The 23,687-nt window shown below is 38.8% G+C and overlaps 3 protein-coding genes across 6 annotated transcripts; 1 reads left to right on the top strand and 2 right to left on the bottom strand.

Annotated features, from left to right (window-relative positions):
- Positions 1–3: 3 nt before the first annotated feature.
- On the bottom strand, positions 4–1,355 carry LOC132196515 (RRP15-like protein). 2 transcript variants are annotated; one of them, XM_059619231.1, is made up of 4 exons: positions 1,108–1,355; positions 509–986; positions 313–398; positions 4–248 (listed from the first exon to the last, which is right to left on the bottom strand). In XM_059619231.1, exons 2-4 carry the CDS (start codon positions 977–979, stop codon positions 29–31), a joined length of 777 nt encoding a protein of 258 aa, XP_059475214.1. In that variant the 5' UTR covers positions 980–986; positions 1,108–1,355; the 3' UTR covers positions 4–28. The 2 variants fall into 2 exon arrangements, with proteins under 2 accessions (XP_059475214.1, XP_059475213.1); XM_059619230.1 differs by having other exon boundaries at positions 1,047–1,187.
- Positions 1,242–11,773, top strand: LOC132196514 (disks large homolog 5). Its single transcript, XM_059619228.1, has 24 exons — positions 1,242–1,489; positions 1,910–2,194; positions 3,010–3,548; positions 3,608–3,769; positions 3,829–4,071; positions 4,235–4,422; positions 4,478–4,626; positions 4,939–5,155; positions 5,215–5,350; positions 5,408–5,538; positions 5,597–5,747; positions 5,801–5,926; positions 5,986–6,242; positions 6,295–7,611; positions 7,672–7,842; positions 7,904–8,051; positions 8,107–8,230; positions 8,284–8,509; positions 8,567–8,853; positions 8,913–9,132; positions 9,187–9,428; positions 9,485–9,714; positions 9,781–9,997; positions 10,198–11,773. Exons 1-24 carry the CDS (start codon positions 1,456–1,458, stop codon positions 10,302–10,304), a joined length of 5,907 nt encoding a protein of 1,968 aa, XP_059475211.1. The 5' UTR covers positions 1,242–1,455; the 3' UTR covers positions 10,305–11,773.
- A 596-nt stretch (positions 11,774–12,369) lies between these two features.
- On the bottom strand, positions 12,370–22,995 carry LOC132196757 (protein spaetzle 4). 3 transcript variants are annotated; one of them, XM_059619611.1, is made up of 5 exons: positions 22,641–22,995; positions 15,339–15,493; positions 13,918–14,622; positions 13,480–13,602; positions 12,370–13,145 (listed from the first exon to the last, which is right to left on the bottom strand). In XM_059619611.1, the coding sequence occupies exons 1-5, from the start codon at positions 22,683–22,685 to the stop codon at positions 12,683–12,685; spliced, it is 1,491 nt and encodes a 496-aa protein (XP_059475594.1). In that variant the 5' UTR covers positions 22,686–22,995; the 3' UTR covers positions 12,370–12,682. The 3 variants fall into 3 exon arrangements, with proteins under 3 accessions (XP_059475594.1, XP_059475595.1, XP_059475596.1); XM_059619612.1 differs by lacking the exon at positions 22,641–22,995 and adding an exon at positions 17,287–17,500; XM_059619613.1 differs by lacking the exon at positions 22,641–22,995 and adding an exon at positions 17,291–17,491.
- Between the last annotated feature and the right edge of the window lie 692 nt (positions 22,996–23,687).

The following is a 23,687-nucleotide window of genomic DNA, read 5'->3' on the forward strand; positions in this document are numbered from 1 at the left end:
AAATTAGTATTATAACCTTAGTATTTTATTAGCTCAAATCAAAATTATCAACTTCTTCGTCTTTTTCAAGTTTGTTTCTTCCAAGGTGAACGCTCTTGCTTGTTCCCATCAAAATATCTAGAAAACTGTTTTTATCTACCGATTTCAGGACCTTGTCCCTCTTCCTCTCAGAACTTCCAGCTTCCTCAAGTTGACTTTCAACATCTTTCTGTTGCTTCCTGACTGCGTTCAACAGTTGGATGACACCTCTGAGAAATATTTGAATAAACACAATATAAAATGGAAGGAGGAAAAAATAGATTTAAAACTAACCGAGTTGCAATTTTTCCAAGAGCCTTTTCTCTGTTCATTCCTAGAACGTTGGGTTTGCTCCTACACATCGTGTCCCAAGTTTTTTTCTGCAATCAAAACAGAAAATTAAGTACATAATTTATAAGTTTATTATTTGATTTTTAAGAGTCAATTTTTTTCTACACAAATTCTGCCATTCTCCATTAAATTTCCGTACCTTTAATTTTTGATCTCGAAGCTGAGCAGCAGTCAAAATTGGCTTCACGTCTGGCTTCTCCTCTTTCTTATCCTCATCCTCCTTTTCTTCTTTCCCTTCCCCATCAATTTCAAATCCTACTTCTTCAGGTTCTTCCTTCACTACAGAACCACTGTTCAGTTTTTTGGCTCGTGACAGAATCAAAGTCTTTTGTTTCTTTGGCTTGTTTGTTCGGAGCACATTTGAAATTGCGTCCGCCCAACCTGCGTTGCCCGTCACTGATCCATCGTCGCTTTCGCTCTCGGAGTTGTCATCAACCCTTGCCCTTTTCTCAGGGCTTTCCTGTGTGTCCAATTCATTTTCCTCTTCAATATCTGAAGGCTCAGAAGGCTGTTCTCCCTCACTTTCCTCAGAAGGCTGTTCTTCTTCACTTTCCTCAGAAGCGGAAGAGGCATCCGACTCAGGCTTGCGCTTTATTTGAGATTTCTTCATATTTGACCTACGAATAAATTGATAGGATAAAAAATAAAATTTATGAAGCTTAATTGATGAAAATTACCGAACGAAAATGTCTTAAATGAGCCAAAAAATGAAAAGAAAATTGTTCTTTCTGGACTCACAGCTTTGATGTTTGATAACACGATGCACGCTGAACATGTGGTCGTGTTATTTACTAAATTTACTTTACATGCCATTGATATGACATCAGCGCCAGCCTGTGGCAACGTCCGGCACCTCTTCCCCCACCCTTGTTTCCATAAACATGGTGAACCTGCTGGTTCAATGGTTCTTACATGGAGCGCACTAATTTTTGCAATTCCGTGCGACTTTTCCACCGAATCTTTTAATTTTTTGCACCGACCTCTGGCCCAGTTAATGCAGATCATGTCCTTCCTACTGTTCACCTCGATTACTGCGAGCAGCACGAGAAAACAGGCAAAATCTTCTTAGCCGATCACCAATTCAAAATGGCGGAGCGCAAAGATGTAAACTTTTTGGCAGGTTAGTAAACAAATTACTGTCCGTCCCTTTTCTCAAAGTGTCTCTGCGTGTCTGGAGAATCTTGAGCCCGCCCGCGACGTTCGCGGAAAATTCTCGGCGAGCGTCCCGACGGCCTGCGGTGCTCCGGTACCACACGGGGTCGAGGGGGTGGGGATTGACAGGTTGGCAGAGGACAAAAAAATAAATCTTGAAAATCTGCTGGTCCTCGGCTGACGACGGATCGATTGTTCAAATATTGACACGCGAAAATTCAAAGCACCGAGCTAGACAGGGGCGCGACGAAATCGCCTACCCCTTTTATACTCTCCGTCCTCCGTCAGCATAAAAAAGCAGGGCCTCTTTCTTTTATTGTTTCGGAGCGGCGAACTGGAGCGTGGAAGCAACCGAACTGTCAAACTAAATTTTGCATCGTTTTTTCAGTCGCTGGCGGCGGCCCGTCGGACGTGGACGCAATGGAGGATAAGGCAGCCACCCTGGAGCGGCCGTTTCCAACCCCGAGCCCGGTGACCTCCATGATGAGTGGACACGAGTACGAGTTGCAGCAGAGCAGCCTGAAGGTGCTCAAGGCTGAGCTCAAGTTGGCAGCCCACGACAGGGAGAGCCTGAAGAAGGAGCTGCAGAGGGTGAGCACCGAACGCGACGGTGCCTTCAAGCAGCTCGCCCTTGCCTCGGCAGGGTCTTCACTGGACAGCAGTCAACCCACTGGTTAGTAAAATAAATGTTTTTCTGCGCTTTAAAAATTGCTCTAAATTTTTATTTTAATTTTTTTTTTATTTTATATATATTATTTATATAATTTTTATTAAATATTTTTTATCAAAATTTGAAAGAGGCAAGGAAATTTGGCAAATTCTCAGTTTTAGATTTGCTCTAAATACAACCTCAACAAAAAATTGTATTAATGCATTTTAAAACAAAAAACATTCAGTAGGCCAGAATTTATTTAAATTATAGATATTTAGTCTAAATACAATAAAGTTTTAAACAGCTTTAATTAGATTGTGAATATTTAAAATAAAAATGGCTCTAGGTTATTTAGGTGAAAATTTTTAGCCTTTTTTGTCCCCAGGAGAATATTTAGTTATAACTAAAACTTAACTTAAAATAGGAAATGAACGAAGTTAATAAAATGTTCAGGTGTAAATCAGTGTAAATTAAATAATTATCTCATTATGATGTTCAACCTGCTGTTTTAATGTTTTCTTTTTTCCGCAATTCACAATGCGACATGCCCAATTAATTTACGCTTTCAGCTTTCTATAACAAGTTAAGTCGGCTAATTGAATTTCTGCAATTATCATGAGGCGAGAAAAAGAAATACATTGCCACACAAGAAATATGATAATATGATAGTTTTTGTATGGAGCAAAAAGTAAAATTTGTTTTTAAGACTTTTTCAGTTCATTGGTTTACTTTTTTAAAATTTAAAGCCTCAAAAATAGAAAGATTTTATTTTATTTTTATTTTGATCAATTAATTTTGTGAATGATAAAATCCCACTATTTGACCTTTTTTCACAGGAGGCAGTCTGACCCGCAACTACAATTCCTCGACAAGCGACCGCAGTCTGTCTTCGTCAACAGCCAAAGACTACGATGGGCTGAAGCAGCAGTGCGAGAAGGCAATGCACGAACTGCAATCGCTGAAGCGGCAGAACAACGAGACCATCCGGCGGTGCGACCACACTATGAAAGAACTCGAGTACTATCGCGGCGAGCACCGAGGGGCCGTCACCCAGCTTGAGAGCATGACTCAGGAGTCAACTAATTTACGTGGAAAGTGCGCCGAGTTGATGGCTGAAAAGCAGCGGGCCGAGCGCGAGGCCCAAAACCTGCAGAAGTTCCTCGAGGAACAGCGCAAAGAGATTCTGGAGCTGCGGCGCGCCCAGCAAGAGGCCATCAGCACCGACATGGGGGTCAATGAAGCCCTAAACCAGCATTACATGTCCACTTTGCGCAAGTACGAGGTTGTCAAAGACGACTATGACTCGCTAAGGAAGAGGTACGACGATCTGATCGGCACTCACTCCTTGGTTGTCAACAAACTGGAAGCCTCCCAGGTAGATTTAATTTAATTTTTTTTTGTAGACACTTTAATTTTTCCTCTTACACTTAAAAGGAGGAGACCACTCGTTATAAGAAACAGTGTGAGGATATTGCTCAAGAACTGAATGCGGCAATAAGAGAGAGAAATGGACTAAAGCAGCAGTGCACCGCTGCCATTAGGCAATGGGACATTGCGCTGCGAGAGAGGAATGAGTACAGAGACGCGTTATCAAAGGTTTGCTCTTTCTCCTAGATAAATTTGAACTTTCAACTATTAATTTTTTATGCATCCAGGTTCAGCAGCAGCATGAGGAAGCTGTGAAAGAAGTGAACCAAGCGATGGCCGTACGCATGAAAGCTAGTAAGGATCTGAAACGCTTGGCTGACGAGCGAAACGCAGCCATGCAAGAGTACACACTGATTATGAGTGAAAGAGACACTGTGCACAAGGAAATAGAGAAACTCACTGACGACCTCTCACAGGCAGCAAAGAAAATCAAAGCGTTGGAAGTCGAAAACAAGGATTTCGGAGATGAGGTATGTTTCTTTTTTAATTACAAAATTAGACGTCCTTGGTGAAATTTTTTATCAACTGTGAAGTGATAAGATTATCATTGTTAATTTTTGTCGCCTGTTTAAATTGTGTTTGCCAATTTTTACGATGGGGTCAAAGACGTTAATCAGAGAATTGCTTTTGCAGAAAAAGACACTCTCGTACCAAATCGAGACCCTGAAAATTGAAATTGCTTCAGCTCTGCATGACAGAGACAAGGCTCTCAAAGAGTGCAATGACCTGCGGGAGAAATTCGGTGGTTACTCCTCAAAGGAAGAGTCTAACAGGGAGAGTCTAAAGAGCAGACTAGAGTATGATATCTACAACAGAGAAAGGTAACCTAAGCCTAATATTTAAAAAAATTTACGCTAACAATACACAAAATATTAGTTCAAGAAAAGAGAGCAATGAAGGTGCGAGCAGCTCTCGAGATCTGTACAGCAAAGCGCAGCGGGAACGGATGGACAATTTGGATCAAGCGAACCAAGAGATTGATAGACTGAGGAAACAAGTTGACAAACTGCAAGCTGAGTTACAAGGTAAAAAAATTGCCAAATTACTTTGCAAGTCTGTTTATATGGCCTGTATTTAATTAATCAAAAAGTGTGAATTTGACTCTGCTGTACAAAATTAATCAACTAATGTTGTTTATCTTCTCTTAATGCATCGTCAGTTATGTGGACAATATATCCTAGCAAAAAAGGTGGTGTTCATTTCACAATGTTTGCATGGAGTTTGCTTTTGTCAATGAATTGTCCCTGCATGCAAATGGATGAGCCATTTGAACCTTCATGCCTAATTAGACCAAAAAGGGGTGTCAAGCGCAGTTTTTGAACTATCTCTTGTTACAGAGGCTATTCAAGAGGCGGAGGTTTCAAAGAGGAGGCGAGACTGGGCGTTCAGTGAGCGTGACAAAATTGTGCTGGAGAGAGAGAGCATCCGAACACTCTGCGACCGCCTGCGGAAGGAGCGTGACCGGGCTGTCTCTGATCTTGCCGAGGCACTTCGTGACTCTGATGATATCAAAAAGCAGCGCAATGAGGCATCAAAGGAACTCAAGGAGCTCAAGTACGTTGTGACTAACAACTGTTAAAAATAATTGCGCTTCTAACAATGTTGTTTCGCAGGGAGAAAATGGAAGCGCAGCTCGAAAAGGAGGCTCGCCTCAAGCAGCTGCATGCGGTTGGCCATAATCACAGCAGGGACTCTGCTATTGATGCAGACATGCAAGAGTGGGAGACTGAGAGCTTTGACATTGACCTGGTAAAAAAAATGTAACAGCTTTTGCATATGGGTAATTATTCTTAATTTTTATTACAGAGTGGTCTTGCAACTGAAGACGATTTGGGCTTTGACTTAATAGGGGGCCGTGATGACCCCCAATACCCTAATGACAGCGCTGTTTATATTTCATCGGTTGTTAAAGGCAGTGTTGCAGATGGAAAATTAAAGTAAATTTTTATTGTCCAATTCAACAAAATTTTTAAAACTATCTCATGGTTTTGTTAGAGCGAATGACTGCATGCTGAGAGTAAATAACTTAGACTGTACTGCGGTCAACAAACACATGGTCCTTGAGGCCATGCGAACAGGGGGGAATATTGCCCACATTGTTGTCAGACGTCGCCGAGGCAGCGCTCGATGCCTTTACACAACCCAGGTAAATATAATTTTACCAGGTTAAGAGGATAATAAATAACTTTTTGGTTTTAGCTGCAACTGAGCTCTAATAGAGACCACGGCCTCACGCTGGAGACGGGAATCTACATCAGCAAAATAAATCCTGGTTCACTAGCTGCCAAAGAAGGGAATCTTGCGGTTGGAGATAGAGTTTTAAGTGTATGCTAATTATTTGGAAATGAGGCTCAGTAATGTTGACAGTCTTTTACAATTTTTAGATTAACAGTAAGACTATGGATGGTGTGAAAAGCTTGGCTGAGGCTATGATGATTTTGGAAGAGCCTGCTGATGTTCTTACCATAACCACCTTGAAGGGTATGCACTCACCCAGTGCTCCGCTGAGCTCAAGTTCAAGTGGACACATTACCACAGAGGACAGTGCCTCATACACTGCCAGTCCAGGCTCTAACAGAGAGGTGGCCAAGCAAAAAATGGTCAACAGCTGCTCTCAGACTGAGGAGGAGGAGAGCCGAAGGTAAATGCCCACATGAGAAATTTTTTGAAACCTCTAAATATTGTGTCGACAGGTTCATCCACAGCCGCACTGTTGACGATTCTTTGTCTGAAAGAGCAAAACTTAGCAGTGCTTTTGGTGGAGAACGTGCTGTCTATAAAGTCAATGATAAGCCAAACAGTCAGTCCGTAAAAGCATGGGACATGTTTGTGGAGAAGCTGGTGGGCGTTCGTCGTAACAGCAAGGAGAGAAATCGGGATGACAAAAAGCGCTTAAGTCATGTGACCACATATGAGAGGGAGAAAGATGACGCTATTGCTGTTTTGGATAATGTTATTGACAGTGAGATGGACAACGATCCTTACCGAGGCAAAAACACAGGCACCGTTGTTAAAAGAAGCAAACGCAGAGAAAAGGAGTTGGAGAAAAACAGGGGCACGTGGCCTAAATGCAGGAGCGGACCTGTCATCGAACACGCCACTGGGACGATTCTGCACCCTCGAAAGACTAAAGGTCGGTTGCCTCTCTCCGTCTTGCTGAATAGCTTTCCGAAATATCCACCCGACAACTACAAGGAGAACAGTGCTCCCACCACCAACAACAACACCAACTTGAGGGAGTTGCCATGCTCAACATTCAAAAGCCTCGACACTTCAATGATGCAGTACAGCAAGTCGGGACAACTTTTGGCCACTCAAAAGTCCTTTCTGCCTGCACCGCAACCCCTGAACGTCGACCTCAAGACAAGCAGTGAACTCGAGAGGAACGAGAGGTTAAGCGCTCTCACTCCTTCAGACACCAGCATTGACTTCTCTGTAAAGTCCGGAAACATTGAGAAGGAGGTCCTCGAATACTACATGCAGAAAAAGAAGACAAACAAACACTCTCAGAGTGACAGTGAATCTAACCGGAGCCCCATCGACAGCCTTCCAACTTACCTTAAGTCTAACACTGTCGAAAGAGTTCCGTCACACAGCAGAATTCACTCGCACGGCTCCCCTACCTCCATTCATGCCTCTTTAGTCCGGCCTCCTTTCTCTTTGCCTCACTTTGCTCCATTTTCGGTCGGCCATCCACATCCACACCCTCACGTCACAAATGTGAGCCACACACAGAGGTACTACTCACCAAACCACCTGCAGTCCTCTCAAAGTGGCGAGTCAATGCTGTCGGGGGACTCTCGGCCATACACATTTGAACCGCCGTACAGCCCTTCGCCGCAGCCATTCAATCATTCCCACTCGCCCTCGGTCGAGTACATGAAGTCAAGATCCCTTTTGTCTGCACACTCTCACTCAAGCTATAGGGGAGGTGATGACATGCTGGTCACTGGGTACCACGGTTACGAGGGAGGCACATTTCCAAGAAAAAAGGAAAATCAGCGCATCAGGTTTGTTTTTGTTTTTATTATAGTCTTTTGCGTTTGGATATTAATTTTTATTTTACATAGAATCCCATCCAACCAAAGTGTGACTAGTAAGAGTAGTGCAGGAAAGCTGTCAACAGGGAGTATTGAAAGGGCAGTTTCCGAGAGAGGCTCACCCATGCCTTCAATACATGTAGAAGTTCTTCTGCACAGCGGAGAATTCACAACACTTCCTGAGTGCAACTGGTCCAGCAAGTAAATATTTACAAACAAACAAATATTTGTATAAATTAATTTGATTTTCAATTTGAATCAGGCTTGCTCCAGGAGTGATCAGAAAAGTTTCAATAGATAAATCCATGGAGCCTCTTCATCTCGGAATACAAATCTACTGCCCAGATAGTGGCGGTGTTTTTGTTTCCACTGTCAATGAACACAGTTTGGCATCTCGTGTTGGGCTACAGGTAGATTATTAAATTTTCAAAAAGAAAAGATTTAAATCTTCTGGTTATTACTTAGGTTGGTGACCAGCTTTTGGAAGTTTGTGGCATAAATATGAGAAGTGCAACCTATGAACTTGCTGCTAGCGTCCTTCGGCAGTGTGGAACTCCTATCACCATGCTTGTCCAGTACAGTCCAGATAGTGAGTTTTAAAATATAATTATGTGACTCCAAAATAATAATTATTTTTATCAGAATACCACATTCTGGACCACTCTGGCAGTAACAGCAGTGAGGGTGAAGGACACTCGAGGTCAGGCTCACCAACGCCTTGCAATTCTCCAAAACCAAAGCACAAACCTTCTCCAGAGTTGAGAGGACCTTTGGTTCCTCTTCCCCCGTCTGTACACGGGACCCTTACCAGGCATCAGGTCACCCAGGCCATGTCCACTCTCACTCGCCAGAATGCTTCGTTGTCGAAGTAAGTTCACGGAACCATAAAATTTGACGGACAAATCATAACATGATAATTTTTCAGCAATCATGACGGCCACTCAAAAAATCAACACGAACCAAGATTTGTTTTCCTGGAGACAAAGAAATCCAGTAATTTGGGGATAAGTCTGGTTGGCGGAAACGCCGTCGGCATCTTTATTCACAGTGTGGCCCCCGACAGTCCTGCTGACATAGCTGGTCTGCGGATGGGCGACCAGATTTTGGAATACAACGGAAGTGACCTTCGTCACGCCACTGCCGAAGAAGCAGCGTACGAACTTGCAAAGCCTGCAGACAAAGTCACTGTTCTGACACAATTCAATGTTGACCGTAAGAACGCCTTTTGGTTGTTAAGATTTTTGTTAGTTATATCTATACTTTTTTTTCAGGATATAATGAGGTAAAAGACAAGCCGTGCGACAGCTTTTACATACGAGCAATGTTCGACCGAAACTCTGACACCACCGAGCCTTATCTTCGATTCAGGAAAGATGATGTGCTTTATGTGGACAACACCATGTTCAATGGCTCTCCAGGACACTGGCGAGCGTGGCTGGTGGATGAGGATGGCCACCGCCAGCAGTGTGGAATTATTCCCAGTAAATACAAGTAAGAATTCTTGTTTTATCAATACATCTTTTTGAAATAAATTCTTGTGCTCAGAGTGGAGGAAGAGTTGCTCCTTCGTCGCAGCCTGGGCGATTTGGAAAGTGGTGACGCACGCCGAGGCTCAACAACCGCCAGGAGAAGCTTTTTTAGGCGCAAGAAGCACCAGCGCTCTTCTTCAAGAGACTCAAAGGAACTCGCAAGCTTCTCTAACAGCAGTGTGGGCTGGTACAGTGATTCTGGCACCCTGAACGAAGAAATTTCCCTCAGCTCTTATCAGCGAGTTGAACGACTAGATTGTGAGTTTTCTGTAAAAAAATAAATATGCCATTTTCAAAACGGCTCCAAATTTCAGTTCCAGTAATCCGGCCAGTGTTGATCCTGGGACCTTTGGCGGAATTTGTTGTAGACAAACTTGTGCAGGACTTCCCTGAAAAGTTTATCCGGTGTATGCCAGAGATAATGTATTGCTCACAAGCAATGCTCGAGAAGGGAATCGATGAGAGCATTTTTGTTGACTATCGACGAAAAGGCTCTCAGTTCGAGTGCACAACTGTTGCATCTGTGAAAGAAATCTGTGATAAAGTAGGCTTTAATTGTTCTTTTTTTGAGAAACATATTTTATTCCTATTTTTTTTTTTTTTTTTTCAGAATACACATTGCATCTTGGATGTTTCTCTGAACGCCATATCTCGACTTCACCGTCTCCAAATCTACCCAATTGTTTTGCTCATCCGCTTCAAGTCCACCAAGCAGATCAGAGAGGTGAAAGACAGTAGATTTATGGAGAAAGTCTCAGCCAAGGCAGCCAAAGAAATGTTTGAGCACGGAGTAAAACTGGAAGCCGACTACCGTCACCTCATTACAGGTAACAATATTTCTTTTGTTTTTAAATATGAAAATATGACTTAATAAGAATCTAGTGTTGTTTATTAATTGAACGCCATAGTCGTGCCACAAAATTTAATAATTATAAATTAAGATTCTAATAAAATTTAATTAAGAAATTAGAAAATACAATATATTGTGTAATTTTAATTATAACATGGTAATTTTTTTTTATTGCAGCTGTAATACCAGGCGGAGTCAATGTAGCCTACATGTGCACCCAGGCCAAAGCAACTGTAGATGCTGAGCAGAACAAAACTCTGTGGGTACCTCGAGGAACCATCTGACAATCGGCTCAGCTGCCACCTGGAGCAACCACCCAGCGACTTGTATCTCTGGCCGAGGCCAGTCTCAGGTGGCGCTCCCTCTAACTCTTCTTGGCAGCGTTTGTAACCAAGCACCGAAAGCACACCAAACTAAATTTTAGTCTACCAACCCTTTTTGGTTAGGTAAAAGAGCAGAGGAAGCATAATTGTACGTAGTTTTTATCTGGAAATTTTTAGAGCTTCCAACTCAAACACTGTTGACCCGAGTATTTTGAGCTTTCCGCAATTAACAAACAACGTTGATTAATTGTAGCTATAAGGATTTTCCCTTGATGAAAACATAATTGTGATAGAGACTTGCTCCTTCCGCATTAGAATTTTTGTGCAAAAAATAATAATAAAAAAATACTGATTGTGGCGAATTCAAAATAAGCTCAATATCTACGAGAAGAAATTGAAAAGAAAATTTTCACTCCGCCGAATTCTGCCTGAATTGAAATTGGCCTGTATTTTTGAGGCGTTTTAACCTTTGCGGCAGAGCAAAATAACTTTGTACCCCACCCAGTTGGAAACTTAAATGGCAGTCGTACTGCCCAGCTACTGCCTAAAGAGGCGTCAAGAAATCTTACTAGGCAGCTTTAAAGTTTTGTGACTTGACGTTGTAACGAAAAAGTAGCTTTAACTGTAGGAACTGTTCCTATACAAACTCTTCGGCTTCTTGACAGAAAAAGATGCGCAGTCTGTAAACCGTGGAAGCTCCATTTTTAAATATTACACGCTCTCGGTGAAACATCGAGCTTTTATGCAGAATTAATGGAGGTTTCGTAAGAATAAAATTACATCGTTGTTTTTCATGCAGGGTTACATGGAGAAAGTAGAACTTTCATGTCGGCTATCTTCCTTACTCTTGGCAATTGTTAAAGCTGGCGATAAAAAAAGTATTTTAAGAAGTACCCCTGGTGAGTTGGCATTTTGGATTTTTCGACAACTTTCAATATCAGTATTTGTAAAACAGCCAGGGGTGCTCTGGCAACATCTGCATTTAAATTTTCACCCTTCGCTTTCTTTGAACTTTTTATAGCTGTTAACTAATGCATTACTTCCGAGGTATAACATGTTGGCTAATAATTAATAATCATTATTCTGTGATTATCGGTTGCTTGAGTGCACAATTACATTGAGTAACGTTTTCACGTGGTAGCGATTTGTGTACCTTTTGTACTCAACCCATCCAAATTGATTGTTTTTTTGGATATATATAAATAAATTTCAACGTTCCGCCGCTATTGTTATACATATTACATGCGATGAATAATACTTCGCAAAATTATCAAATATTATTTGTTTTCGATTGTTTTCCAAAAAGTGAATGGCAAATAATTAACGCTCCTCAATCGAGAGACAAAATAAGGTTATATGTTATGTGGAGATGTTATATGCGAGAACATATTATTAAAAATAAAAGACTGTGGGTATATCCTGAAAGCGCATCTCGGCTTTTCCTTTCAAGGGACAAAACTACCTACTACTTTCTAAAGGGGTCACCTTGGCGCCTGGTGGGTGCCCTGCCATGGTGATTCATCCACGGAAGAAAGTGATGCGCACCTTTAGAGACTTTCTTCAAAGAATGACGCACGTAAATTTGGATAAAATTGGCTCCGGGTTCAACTTTCATAACATTATCGGTGAACAGAAAAAAGGATAACATTTACGAGACTTGCAGCAATAGCTCCCTACTTACTAAAAATGGTTTCAATTTAAATATAATTTATATTTTTACACAAAAAAAAAATCATTATTGCGTGGTTTGATTCAGTTTGAAGATATTAAAAAAAATTTCTAAGACAATTTAACATAATTATTTAATTAAGCTGGAAAAAACTATCATCGTGCTCAAATATAAGAAAAATTGCTTCCTTCGCTGACCCTTATGTTGAAAATTGGCGCGCATGACTTCTGAGCAACAATAATATAATTAAATATATCTACAAGAGACAAATAAAAATCTGCAGATTTCTTTATGCTTGAAAATGGTTATTTTAATGAGTCAAATCGATTCAGGCAAATATGTAAAATATACACAAAGTCAGTTTAAAAAATTATATTTACACAAAAGATTTTACAAAATCAACACTTGGAACAAATTACGTTTTATATAATTTTAATGTATGGCAATTATAAATTAAAAGAAAAATCACAATTGCATTCGTACGTAATTTAATTAACATAGCGTCTCAGTTGCCCATCTCATTTTGTCCTTCGATTATGTAAGACTAGTATAAATCAGATCACTTCACAACACTTCCAGCAGAATATATATTATCAGGTTGAAACTCAATCACACAAAATCGGTCCGAAAATTGTTAAAAATTTAAAAATCTATGTACAAGTCTGACGTATCAATCGGCGTCCCTCGGCCGTCTGCTGAGGTGCACTAATGCGACAGGAGGCGGCTGGTAGTAGAAGTGTGGGGTGGCTGCGTCCACCGTGCCGATTGTGGCCGTCTCGGGAAAGTCCCTGCCCGCCCTCGCCGTGTGCACGATGGCTTTGAGGTCTTCCCTGACCTCGCCGCCACCCTCGACCCGCTGGTCAAGGGTGTTGATGTAAATAGGGGTGCGCAACTTGGGCTCGAGTCCGGTCGGCTTCTTCTGCTTCTTGTGCTTGCGCCGAGGACTGCGCGAGGTCAGCCTGAACTCGGGAGGGATGTCGTAGCACTTGCACACGCAGCACGACGGGAACTTGAACCAGTCGGAGAAAATTCCGCGGCACTCGTTGCGTGGGTCGTACGCAAGCAGCCGGTGCAGACGGTACTGCTGCTCGCACCGACAACCGTCCCGACAGAACATCTGCTGGTGCTCATCACTGAAATTCGAGCAAAGTAAAATTAAAATTTTGTTTTATTAAAATAAAAATGTATTATATATTTAGAGTATAATATTAATTAAAAATTAAAAAAGATTAAATCTTCTTCAAAAATTGAAGTAATTAAAGAAACATTTCATACAGAAATATTAAAATTTTTTATTTTTTAGCACGGGCTCCTGGGTCTCAATATATCAGTTCGACTTTAATTTCAATAACGCCTTGCGTAACTGAAAATTTAAATTCAGCTACTTTTGACAAATCATCAAATAAAGTTTATTTCATTCTACAAAATTAATTCATTATATAAAAAGGAATAATTATATACACTTACGTGCACTTTTCCCAGTGGACGTACTGCTCGAATGGGTACAAATTCAGCAAGGCAAGAATCTCTCCTCTAGTGTTGTTTGCCCAGAAAGGCGCGACCACCTCCTCTTTTACAGGACAAGCGTTCCTAAAAGCAGACAATAAAAATTAAAAATGATAACTGTTGAATCATCATCACTATAAAATTTAATTCTATAAAATAAATTGATTTGATTTATAGTGAAATTAATTTTGTTTTTATTTTATTAATTTTAAATTGCTGATAATTTTAAATTTTTGTTTCCATCAAACAAAGATTAATGTAGAAAATGCATTTACTGTGAAAATCAGTCAAAATAACCGCAATTTTTTAACGAAGTTAATCTTACAGCTCTGTAATAAATGGAAAAAAATATATTAAAAAATTTTCTGAATAATTCTGAAAGATTTTCTGACAACTTACACTCCCTTGCGCATCATCTGAGGCCCTTTGGTTAGGCTCTGGTCATGATGCTGCTCGTCCTCCTCCACCCCCTCGTCTTCGTACTCGTCCTCTTCATCGATGAGTTCGGCCGCCTCTTCCTCAAATTCTGACTCCTCAGCCTGCTGGTCTTCGGGCTGACCCTGCTGGCTCTCGACCAACTCCTCGCCCAACTGCTCGAGGGCCAGCGCCTCTGCCGCCAACTCGGACACGCTCGTCGTGTCCGGGGCCAGAGTGGTGCTGCCCTCAGTGGTGTCTTCTTCGGTCGCCGTCGAAACGGTCGACGGCACCAAGGTCACGTTTCTTGTCGTCGTTGTCGTACTCGCAGCCGTTGTTGTCGTCGTGGTTGTTGTCCGGACAGTGGTGCTGGTCGTCGTCGTGGTCGCAGGGGTGGTGGTGCTCTTGCTAGCCGGCTTCAGAGACACCTTGGTCGGCTTCCTGGTGGTGGTCGAGGGCGCCACCTTGGGCGCTGTCGCCACTGGTTTCGAGCGCGGCGTTGATGAAGCTTCCGCGATGGGACGGTAGTGCTTAGTGACGCCGTCCCTGACCACCTGAAAGTCGGCGCCGTCGCCAGGGTACAGGTCGTTTGACTCAAACTCGGCCCGCAGCACGGAAATTTGACGCATGTCGCCGTACATGCGACGCATCAGCCCTTGGTTCTCCTGTACAAACCGACGGACGGCATGCCTGGAATCAATTAAAAATTTCATTTTAATTGTCTTATTTAATTTTTAATGACAAACACAATAGAAAAAATTATTTAAAAAAAAACAATTTGGGCTGATTTAAGAATTTGAAATAGATATAATTGATGTAGTTTAATTTAATTTAAAAAAATCCTAATTGCTGATAAGAAAAAACTATAAATACCTCGGAATAAAATAATACAAACGATGCAAAATCTCAATATCTATAAATGGATTGGAAGTTTTACAAAATTAACTTTTCAAAACTGGTAAAAAAATTAGAATATTTTTTATATTTCTAAATTTTGCAAATAATTTCAACTCATTTTAATTCAGTTGAGCTTCATTGCATAAATTAAATTATTAAATAATCAAACTTTTTTTTAAATTTTATGTTTACAAAGTCCAAGTTTGAATTCTATAAAAGTTTAAATTTTCGAAAGGAACTTATTGGATTCAAAATCGATCAGGGCGACTAATTGAGGGTTTATTTTACCAAAACTAGATAAATGCTCCCACCGTGAAAAATTAACTAAGAAAGAAGATATTTTTGTGTATTTGTAAATAAAATCGCACTAGAGGCTTTTATTTGCTCTGTGGCCCAGTGTTCTGATTTGGAGCGAATCGTGCATTAATTTTTTTTCTATAAACACGTCTGGGCCTTTCGACTTGGATGAATTATTAATGGGAAGGCGACATTTAGAAAGTGCATCTTACCAGGGATAAGCGCTGCCAGGGGCCGTGCACCAGGCCTGGTTGGAGAAGTCACACGGCGGGTCGGGCCACGCCTTGGCCGCTCTGCCGCCGCCCGGCCGCATGCATGAGGACGAGTACTCGTCGAAGGCCGACAACGCCGCCCCGCACACCAGCACCTGCGGAAGGAAGAAGAGAAAAAAGAATTAAGCAGATGATCTCACTGCCAGAGCGAAAGTGGACTACAAGGTAACCTACTTAATTCCATCTAACGCACCGCACGCTTCATTTGACTTTTGTATTTTTTAGCCCTAGCAGTTCGTGGGAAAATTTATATGTGTTATTTTATTTGTACACAATCTGTGTAAATTGGAACAGGGTTTGTTTTGATTAATTGAATTGGCAAAAATGGCAAACCTCAAGTTTTTTTTTTAATTCTAATTTGAAGTTTACTGGTGTACCACAAAATCAAGTTAAGATTGGTAAAGATTTTAAAAATAAAAAAGTCATAAAATAATGAGGAAAAAATCACAATCATCTTGATGGAAAAGCTGTTCATGGTAATTTGGAATATGTTCACAATTCTTGTAAACGTTGTTAATTTGTTAGTGTGAGTGTGTGTTTTTTGTAAATTTTAGTGTAGAGTTGTGTCGTGTTTGCGTTGTTAAGTGTATTCTAGTTTCTGTATTAAATTTTCAAAAGAATTTTAACGTGGATTCAGAAACTGAGCGAGAAAACCGTTTAATTTTTGAAGCAAAATGTAATTTTTTTTTCAAAGAGATGTATAAAATGAACTTTTCCGTCACTGAAGTAAATTTTTGCCTAGAAAAAGCTGTTTCTAAATCAACAAAGCCAATTTTGTGTTTATCGTTAAATTAGGAAAAATAGAAGCAAAAAATGCCACTTAATTTTTTTATATTTGTTTGATAAATATAATTTTAGAGATAAAACTAAAACATCTCCAATTTGGAAAGCCAATAATTGAATAATACTTTACGCCTTTCGAACGAAGTTTTTTATCTAATTGACATTAATATCACTTTAATTCGCTTTAATTATATGTTACAGTAAGCTCAAGTTATTCATTGTATATTATTTTGAAAGAAAATAAATTTTTTTACGCAGTTTTTCTTTCCCAAATTAGGGAGTAGTACTGCTTTCCATTAATAAAAGCCGTAGTAGTTCGCAAAATTAAATACAAGTAATGAAAAAATTATTACTGCATTATAAATGAAAAGTATAAAGATTTGAAAACAGAATTGACAGACAATGCGGAAGGCACGAATTGGCAGACTTGACTTGCCGAAGAGTTCAAGATAAAATTTAGCAACGAGTGCGCCTTGCACAGGGTGGAAACTGTGCCGCGGAACAGTCGTTCAATGCGGGTGGCATTTGTCATTGCTTGGATTTTAAAAAAATATAAGGCGGCTGCATTTTGAGGGGCATGATATTTTAACATTAATTTTATGAAGCTGCTTTCGTGAATGAAATAAAGGGACTGATTGTCAATTTACTTGAATTTCTTTGTTGCCCGTAAAAAAGAAAAGAAAGAAATAATTTTACACTCGAAGTACAACCACATGTGAATTATTTAGGTCGAGATGCATCCCTTATCATTTATTTATTTTTTCGAAATTTTCAGATGGATTTTTTTAAATTGAAATCACCCATGGAAATTAATTTTAATAAACTGCTTGAAAAAAAATCATATTTTTTCATTATTAATTCGTATCAAATTAAAAAATTATGAAAGAATTGTTGGACCTTTTTCGTTCGACTATTACATTTAATTCTTCTTTCTTAAATTTTTCTACACCTGCGTTGAGGAACAAAAAAATAATGACTGACGAAAAGTACACACGCGGCGTCCTTTCTAAACTAAACTAATCCTCATTAGCCCGTCGGCCTCACTACGAAAAACGAGCAAACACGCGTCATAAGAAACCGACTGGGCAACTGACTCTATACATACATACATGAAAGCTTTTTCCTTTCACACCATTATTCTTCTCTGAACGCACACGTCTTCATTTTGGTCCCATCGACGAAATAATCAGAAAGCATTTCACGCTCGATTTCTCCCCTCGTTTTGACCTCTATTGACACTTTCTACAGAGAGCAGCGATTTTCACGCACCGTTCCAATTCTGCTGACTGAATTTATTTTAATGTGTGTATGTGCGCAGTGCAATGAACGAGCAACTGTTCAGCTGCATAGTGCGCGCCTTTTGATTTTATCTGCGCGCTTTGCCCAACTGCAACTGTGTCAATCACTGTTTCCCGTCCGCCTTTGGCACTTCTTCAAACGACGCACAGAGGAGCTGTTTTTCTTAACTTGCAAGAACCTTTTTCAGATAATTGTAGAATAATATTGTTTTCCTTTTTCTTAATCTTCGTGGTTTTTTAAGTTAAGAGAAGAAATTTTTTGCTTAAAATTTTGTTTTCGATTAATTGATTTTTTTCCGCCATGTCGAATCAGAATCCATTTTTCTACGATTGACAGCTAATTTCAAAAGGATAGATTAATCAAAACTAATGTCCTTGTTTTCGGGAAAACTAATTACTAATTAATTTTGAAATTAAAATAGCTATTTGTGATTTCAGAGGCATCGTTTAAGCACACAATTTATGAAACATTTGATTCCATCCAAATCAATATTGTGATTTAAAAACTGACTAATCTTTGGGTTAAAGGAACAAATTAGATCTGCATCACTTCCTTTACTCCTTGAAAATTAAAATAAATGATTTTTTAAGAATAAAGTCGTTGTTTAAATAATAACATGTATTATCATTATTACGCCTTATTAACTACATCTTCAACAACGAAATTTTTTATAAATTATGTAGTTTATCTCTATCTTTCCAGATCACTCGGGACATAAAAATTCAAAGAGAATTTGTAAAAATAAAAAAAGCAAAGTTGCAAATTTTTAACAACAAAAACTATTTTAAATTATAACTTCATGCAATTTAAAGTTGCAAAGAATTATTCTAAATTAGATTATTCTCCTATTCATTGATAAAATTGTATCTCCTTTTTAGGTCTCTTCTTCTTCTTCTACGCCATTATAAAAAAAATTGTTTTACTTTTAACTGCTTCTTTGTGATTCTTCTGGCCACCCAGGCAGTGAAAGAGGTTTGACTCGCAAAAAGTCCAGCAAAGTGTCCGCGCTAATGAATGGAGCTCAGCGGCCTCGATTCGGTGGCCATCAGGGAAAGTCGTCTTCTCGACCCAAATTTGACCCCGCTCGCTTCCGATCTCGTCAATAACAAGCCGTAAATTTCGTGGCCATCCTCTCCTCTGCGTCCATTCAGAAAAAGACACGAGGAGCGGACGTGGAGTGAAAAAGCAGAGAGTAGAAATAAATAAATAATTGTCATTGGAGTCACGTGAGTGCTGAATACGCGCTCCGCATGGCCAATGGCGCGCGGCCTTATTATATCGAAATCGGAGGATGGATGCACTCTCGAAATTAAAATCTCTCGGTGTCTGGGGCAGCGAGAAACAGGGTCAATACGTTTCATCAAAATGCAGCAGAGCTTCATTCTTTTTATTCTCTCTCGCGAGTGCGCCGGCAGCGATTGTAGTTTGCATCAATCGAGCCGCCTACGGCCCCGAGCGACAAAAGCAGATTTCTGCACTCTCATGATTGGCATCACAATGCAGACAGAGCGTTTGGCTCCACCACATTCGATTATGCCCACTTGTATTTGCCAAAAGGCTTTATAATGATACAGATCAACAAAAGTGATTAAACGGTTTTTTTGTGCTCGCAAAGATTAATTTTAAAATAGCGACGGTCCAGTTTTGAATAATTATTTTTAATTCACTACCGAACTTTTTGCAACATTTTTTTTTAAATATATTATTTAATAATTGCTGTTGATTGGTTTATTTGCTTATTATTCTACGTAAATGAATCAGAGAAAGTTCAATTTTATTCTCCATTTCATAGGAAAAATTAAATGAGTCGTAAAAAATGCAATTAAAATGATAAAATAGTTTTTCAAATTTTTTTCTTGGGACCCGAATTTTTATAAAAATTTAAGTATCATTTTGCGTTTGATATATCACTTTAATTGAACTAAATTTACTTAAAATAACAATTTCTCTTTTGCATGTACTAAAAAATTTACAGAACAATATATAATTTTAAGACCTATAAATTTATTTTTAGTTAAATAAAATATTTTGAGACTTGAGACTCAATTAAAACACATCAATTACAATTGTAATACGAAAAAAAATTAAACAGCCAAAATTAAATTGTCACTGCTTAAGAAATTAACTAAACATCTTACTCTCACGCTATTATTGCATGATAATATGAAACTTTCATCAATATAACTGTTACTTGCATGTGTATGTGTTGCGAGAAAGCTTAGAAATGCTTTGGTAAGATCTAAGTTTGCCGATCTAATTGTAAGTAAAAAAAGTTGCTTGCAATACTAAAAGCATTATTTCGTGAAAATCACGGTCTAATCTGACAAATTTACATGCTTGCTGGTGGCAGTGAGGATTAGCAGCTAATTTACGGAGAAATGAGACCAAGTCGTAAAACTCGTTTGCGCGCTCCCTGAAATTCTCTAGCGGCGTAATACACGTGTGGGTATAATACGCACTTTTATTTCAAACTGGAAACTGGAAGCATATAAACATTCGATATAAGCGCTCCTACACAAAGAAATTAGAGAAGATGAATTATTGAGAAGTTGCTCAATAATCAATGGTTCAGCTTTCCGCAACTTTCGACCTTAGGTTTAGCTCAAAGATGTCGGAAATCCTTTTTGTTGCAAAAACAAATTTGCTGTTTTTTTAATTAATCAGTAAATTTTTATATATTCATTCATAACAGAAATTTAAAAAAGCCTGTTTCTTATTTTGCTCTATAGTATGAAATTGCTGATAAAAGCTTACTCAATAGTTAATTTTGAAAAGGCAAAAAAGGTTCTAAATTCTGAAGCTGCTCGCCATGCAAGTGCCAAATAAGAGGAGTGTTACTATTTTTTCATATTTTCATATTCTTGATTAAAAATGAATAAATTTTTAATGTAGATGCAGGGAATTCTACTGGTTTTTAATTCGGAGAGAAAAAAGATTGGTTTAATTGCTCACTGTAAACTATTTTGCCAAACTCAACCGGTATCGTCATTGCATCACATCAATTTCTTGCAAATATTAATTGTAAGTCATTAAATTGTGTCCGTTTTTGGAAATTTGAATTGACGTTTTAGCGCTTTTTCACAATCGATGTGGCAGTCATTAACCTTTTTTTAAATTGCAGAAAATTATTTATTTAATGATTTGTTGTTTTTAATTAAAAAGATACATTTACAAAGTAGAAAGTAAACGAGTCCGAGCGAGTTGACAGTAATATTTTATAATATGTATGTCAATAGAACTGGCCGGTTAATTAGCGAGTGTGGTCACCGACGATCAAATATTTTACATCTCAATATTTCGGAGCTATATTTTTCAAAGCGCGCACGCTCGTGTGTGTCTCGAGGCGCTCAAAATATAGGTAAGTAAGCATTGCCAAGAGCGGCCGCTCTGATGATCAGTTCAGTAATTTGCGATTATTGGACTATTATGATTATTCAATTTTCCATCGCGTCACTTGCCAGGATGCAAACTTCATCATTTCCCTGCGTGCATGGGTTAACGGTAATGCGCGAGATAAAATTATAAAACTTTTCTCTCTTACGTGGCAACTGCATCTTGGCTGCAACTCGAGTGAACATTCAACACAAAGATTCATAATACTAAATATTGTGCAAGTCAATATCAGTTATTTAGAAAATAATTTTGGACACTAATTAATATTTTTTCAAATAACAATTATTGAATTTGATTTTACGACTTTAGTGTCAAATGATGAAAATTTTAAATTGAAATTTTAAAGTTTTTTCTGCCTGATAAATTTTTTAATATAGTAAATGGTAACAGTCTTTTTTGAGCCAAGTCGTGCGACGGGAGTGCCTCTCTCAGCTGTTTGATTCACGCTTAGATTTATTGGCGGCGTTAAGGTGAGACGCTCGGCTCATCAAATTTCGACGCCTCGACCACAGCTAGCTACTGATCCAATATATCCACCAGAAGGCTTAACGGTGCATATACACCTCCTCAATATGCACATATATGTACACATACACATGTACGTACAAACAAATAATATAGGCAGTAGTATTTAAATACTTTTGGGAATGCCGCGCGGCATACTCTCTCCGACGAGAAATATTAATTTTCTTCTCTATCAATCAAGCAATTTAAATTTAAAATACACAATCATGGTAAAAATTAGGTTTCCATTTGAATATTTTTTTCCGTTTTAGAAATATAAACATTTAAATTGAAAATATAATTTCTAGTTTCAAAATAACCACCATGGAGACTTGAATGCGTGCAAATATATTGTTCTTATTTTCAGAGAAGCTTATAAATTTTAAGTTGATTTTTTTTTACATGGTAATAGTAATAAGTCCGCAAGTTGGTGTGAGAGCCATTCCATCCGATAACTGACCTAGTGATCTAGTGTTATGTGCCGCGCTAACGCCGCTTGAGTTTTATTGATGCCCGCGTCAGAATGCGGCGTGAGCAATTTTGAAACTATTTTTATTTTGTTACAAGTGAAAGATGAGCATCTAAATATAGAGAATTCTATGCAATTTCGGAATTTTCTTACAGCCTATCAATTTTATATAAAATTCTATGTAAAAATGAATTAAGAATAAATTTTTTGATTATAACCAACAAGGTTAAAACTTTTAAATTGAAATTAGATTAAATTTTGTTTATTCTTACTTGTTAAAATTGAATTAATTATCGAGCATAGCATGGATACGTTTAAACTTTTGAAATCTTTGAATTTCTAGTGTTTAAAATTAAAACAAAATTAACACACGTGCTGGAAAAGGTGAACCAGCAGGTGGGGTCAAATTTTTATAAAGATTTAAAAAGAGAGAGGAGTTGGAGTGTAAATAAAAATTATATTATGCACCTTAATTTTGGAGATACGTGCTTGAACAAATAAAATGTAAAAAAAAATAAGGTGGAGACTAAAAATATAAAATAATTAAACCAAAAAGTTAATTTCATGCGATTATTACTAGTCAAAGTTTAATTAAAAGATATATACAAGTTGAAAAGTTTGAAAAGACTTATTAAAGTAAACAAAAACTGTTTTTTTTTAAGTTATTAACAAGTAACTTTACAAATAATTATCCCGTCTTTTTTCTGTTGTTTAACCGGAAAAAAATAAAAATGATTTTAAACCTTCAAATTGCGCGACTCGAGGGAAAAGTAAAAAATAATCCAGGTACTCACAAGGTGGATGGCGAACTTGGCCGAAGCCAACAGAGAGGGTTGCATTTCAATGGCGCTGCTTCTCTTTGGGGTGCTGCTCGGTGCTCACACTGTATATACGAAACCAACTGATGGCACACGTGTTCGCAGAGCCCAGGGTCAGGTGATCATGCCTTCGATGGGCTCGGACGCCGCTGCACAACTGCCGCCGCCGAGGAGAAAAAGTGGCCCTGTTGGTCGCCGGCTGGCTCTCTGCAATGTAGGACACTTTGGGGCGGCTCTCGCTCGACATGGAGGTGGTATCCCTATCAAAGTGTCTGCGCGCGACAGCAGCAGAAGGTCCCGTTACTCTTGAACCCCTACTCGCCCGCCCGCCGCCCGATGTGTGTCAAACTCTCAAGAAAATTAAACGCCGACCAGTCGCTCCGTCGCTCGCTCACTCGACAAACAGAGACGATCTCTCTCCTCCACTACCTTCCTTCGTCGCTGCTTATCCATGCATCATCTTCGAATTTTACCTTTCTTCGTTCCTCTCAGACACACTCCACTATTTTTATCTCTTCTCCCCCCAGAGGCTCTCACGGTCTGACGAAATTAAAAGAGAAATTGATGAGTTGCAAGCTGCGGTGTAAGAATTAAGGGGAACTTCAATGTTATCGAATAAAAGCAAAATTTTTAATGAACATATTTTTCACATAGAGCCAATAAATTCAACTCCAATTTCATTCATTTAAGCACTGCCTGAATATTTTTAGGTTCTTTAAGAATTATGATAAATTAAAGACTATTAAAATTTAAAGACCTTAACAGCAATTGTACTCAATAACGAAAAGCATTCATCGTAAATGTGCAAATTTTACAAATAATTATATTTTTTTTTCTATGAATATTCCTGATTTTTACGATCTACTACTTTTTAAGCGGTTCTTAATGAACCATGAAATTGTTTTCTTTTATCAGGTGTATCGATTGATTTCTTGATTTCTGAGCAGCAAGCAACAAATTATTCAAACACATAGTTTTATTTCACCACTTTGATGGTTGGAAACGTTAAAATAATTTGATCTA

This window comes from Neocloeon triangulifer, unplaced genomic scaffold (genome assembly GCF_031216515.1).
Source record: "Neocloeon triangulifer isolate White Clay Creek 2 clone unplaced genomic scaffold, ASM3121651v1 ptg000012l, whole genome shotgun sequence".
Classification (NCBI taxonomy): domain Eukaryota; kingdom Metazoa; phylum Arthropoda; class Insecta; order Ephemeroptera; family Baetidae; genus Neocloeon; species Neocloeon triangulifer.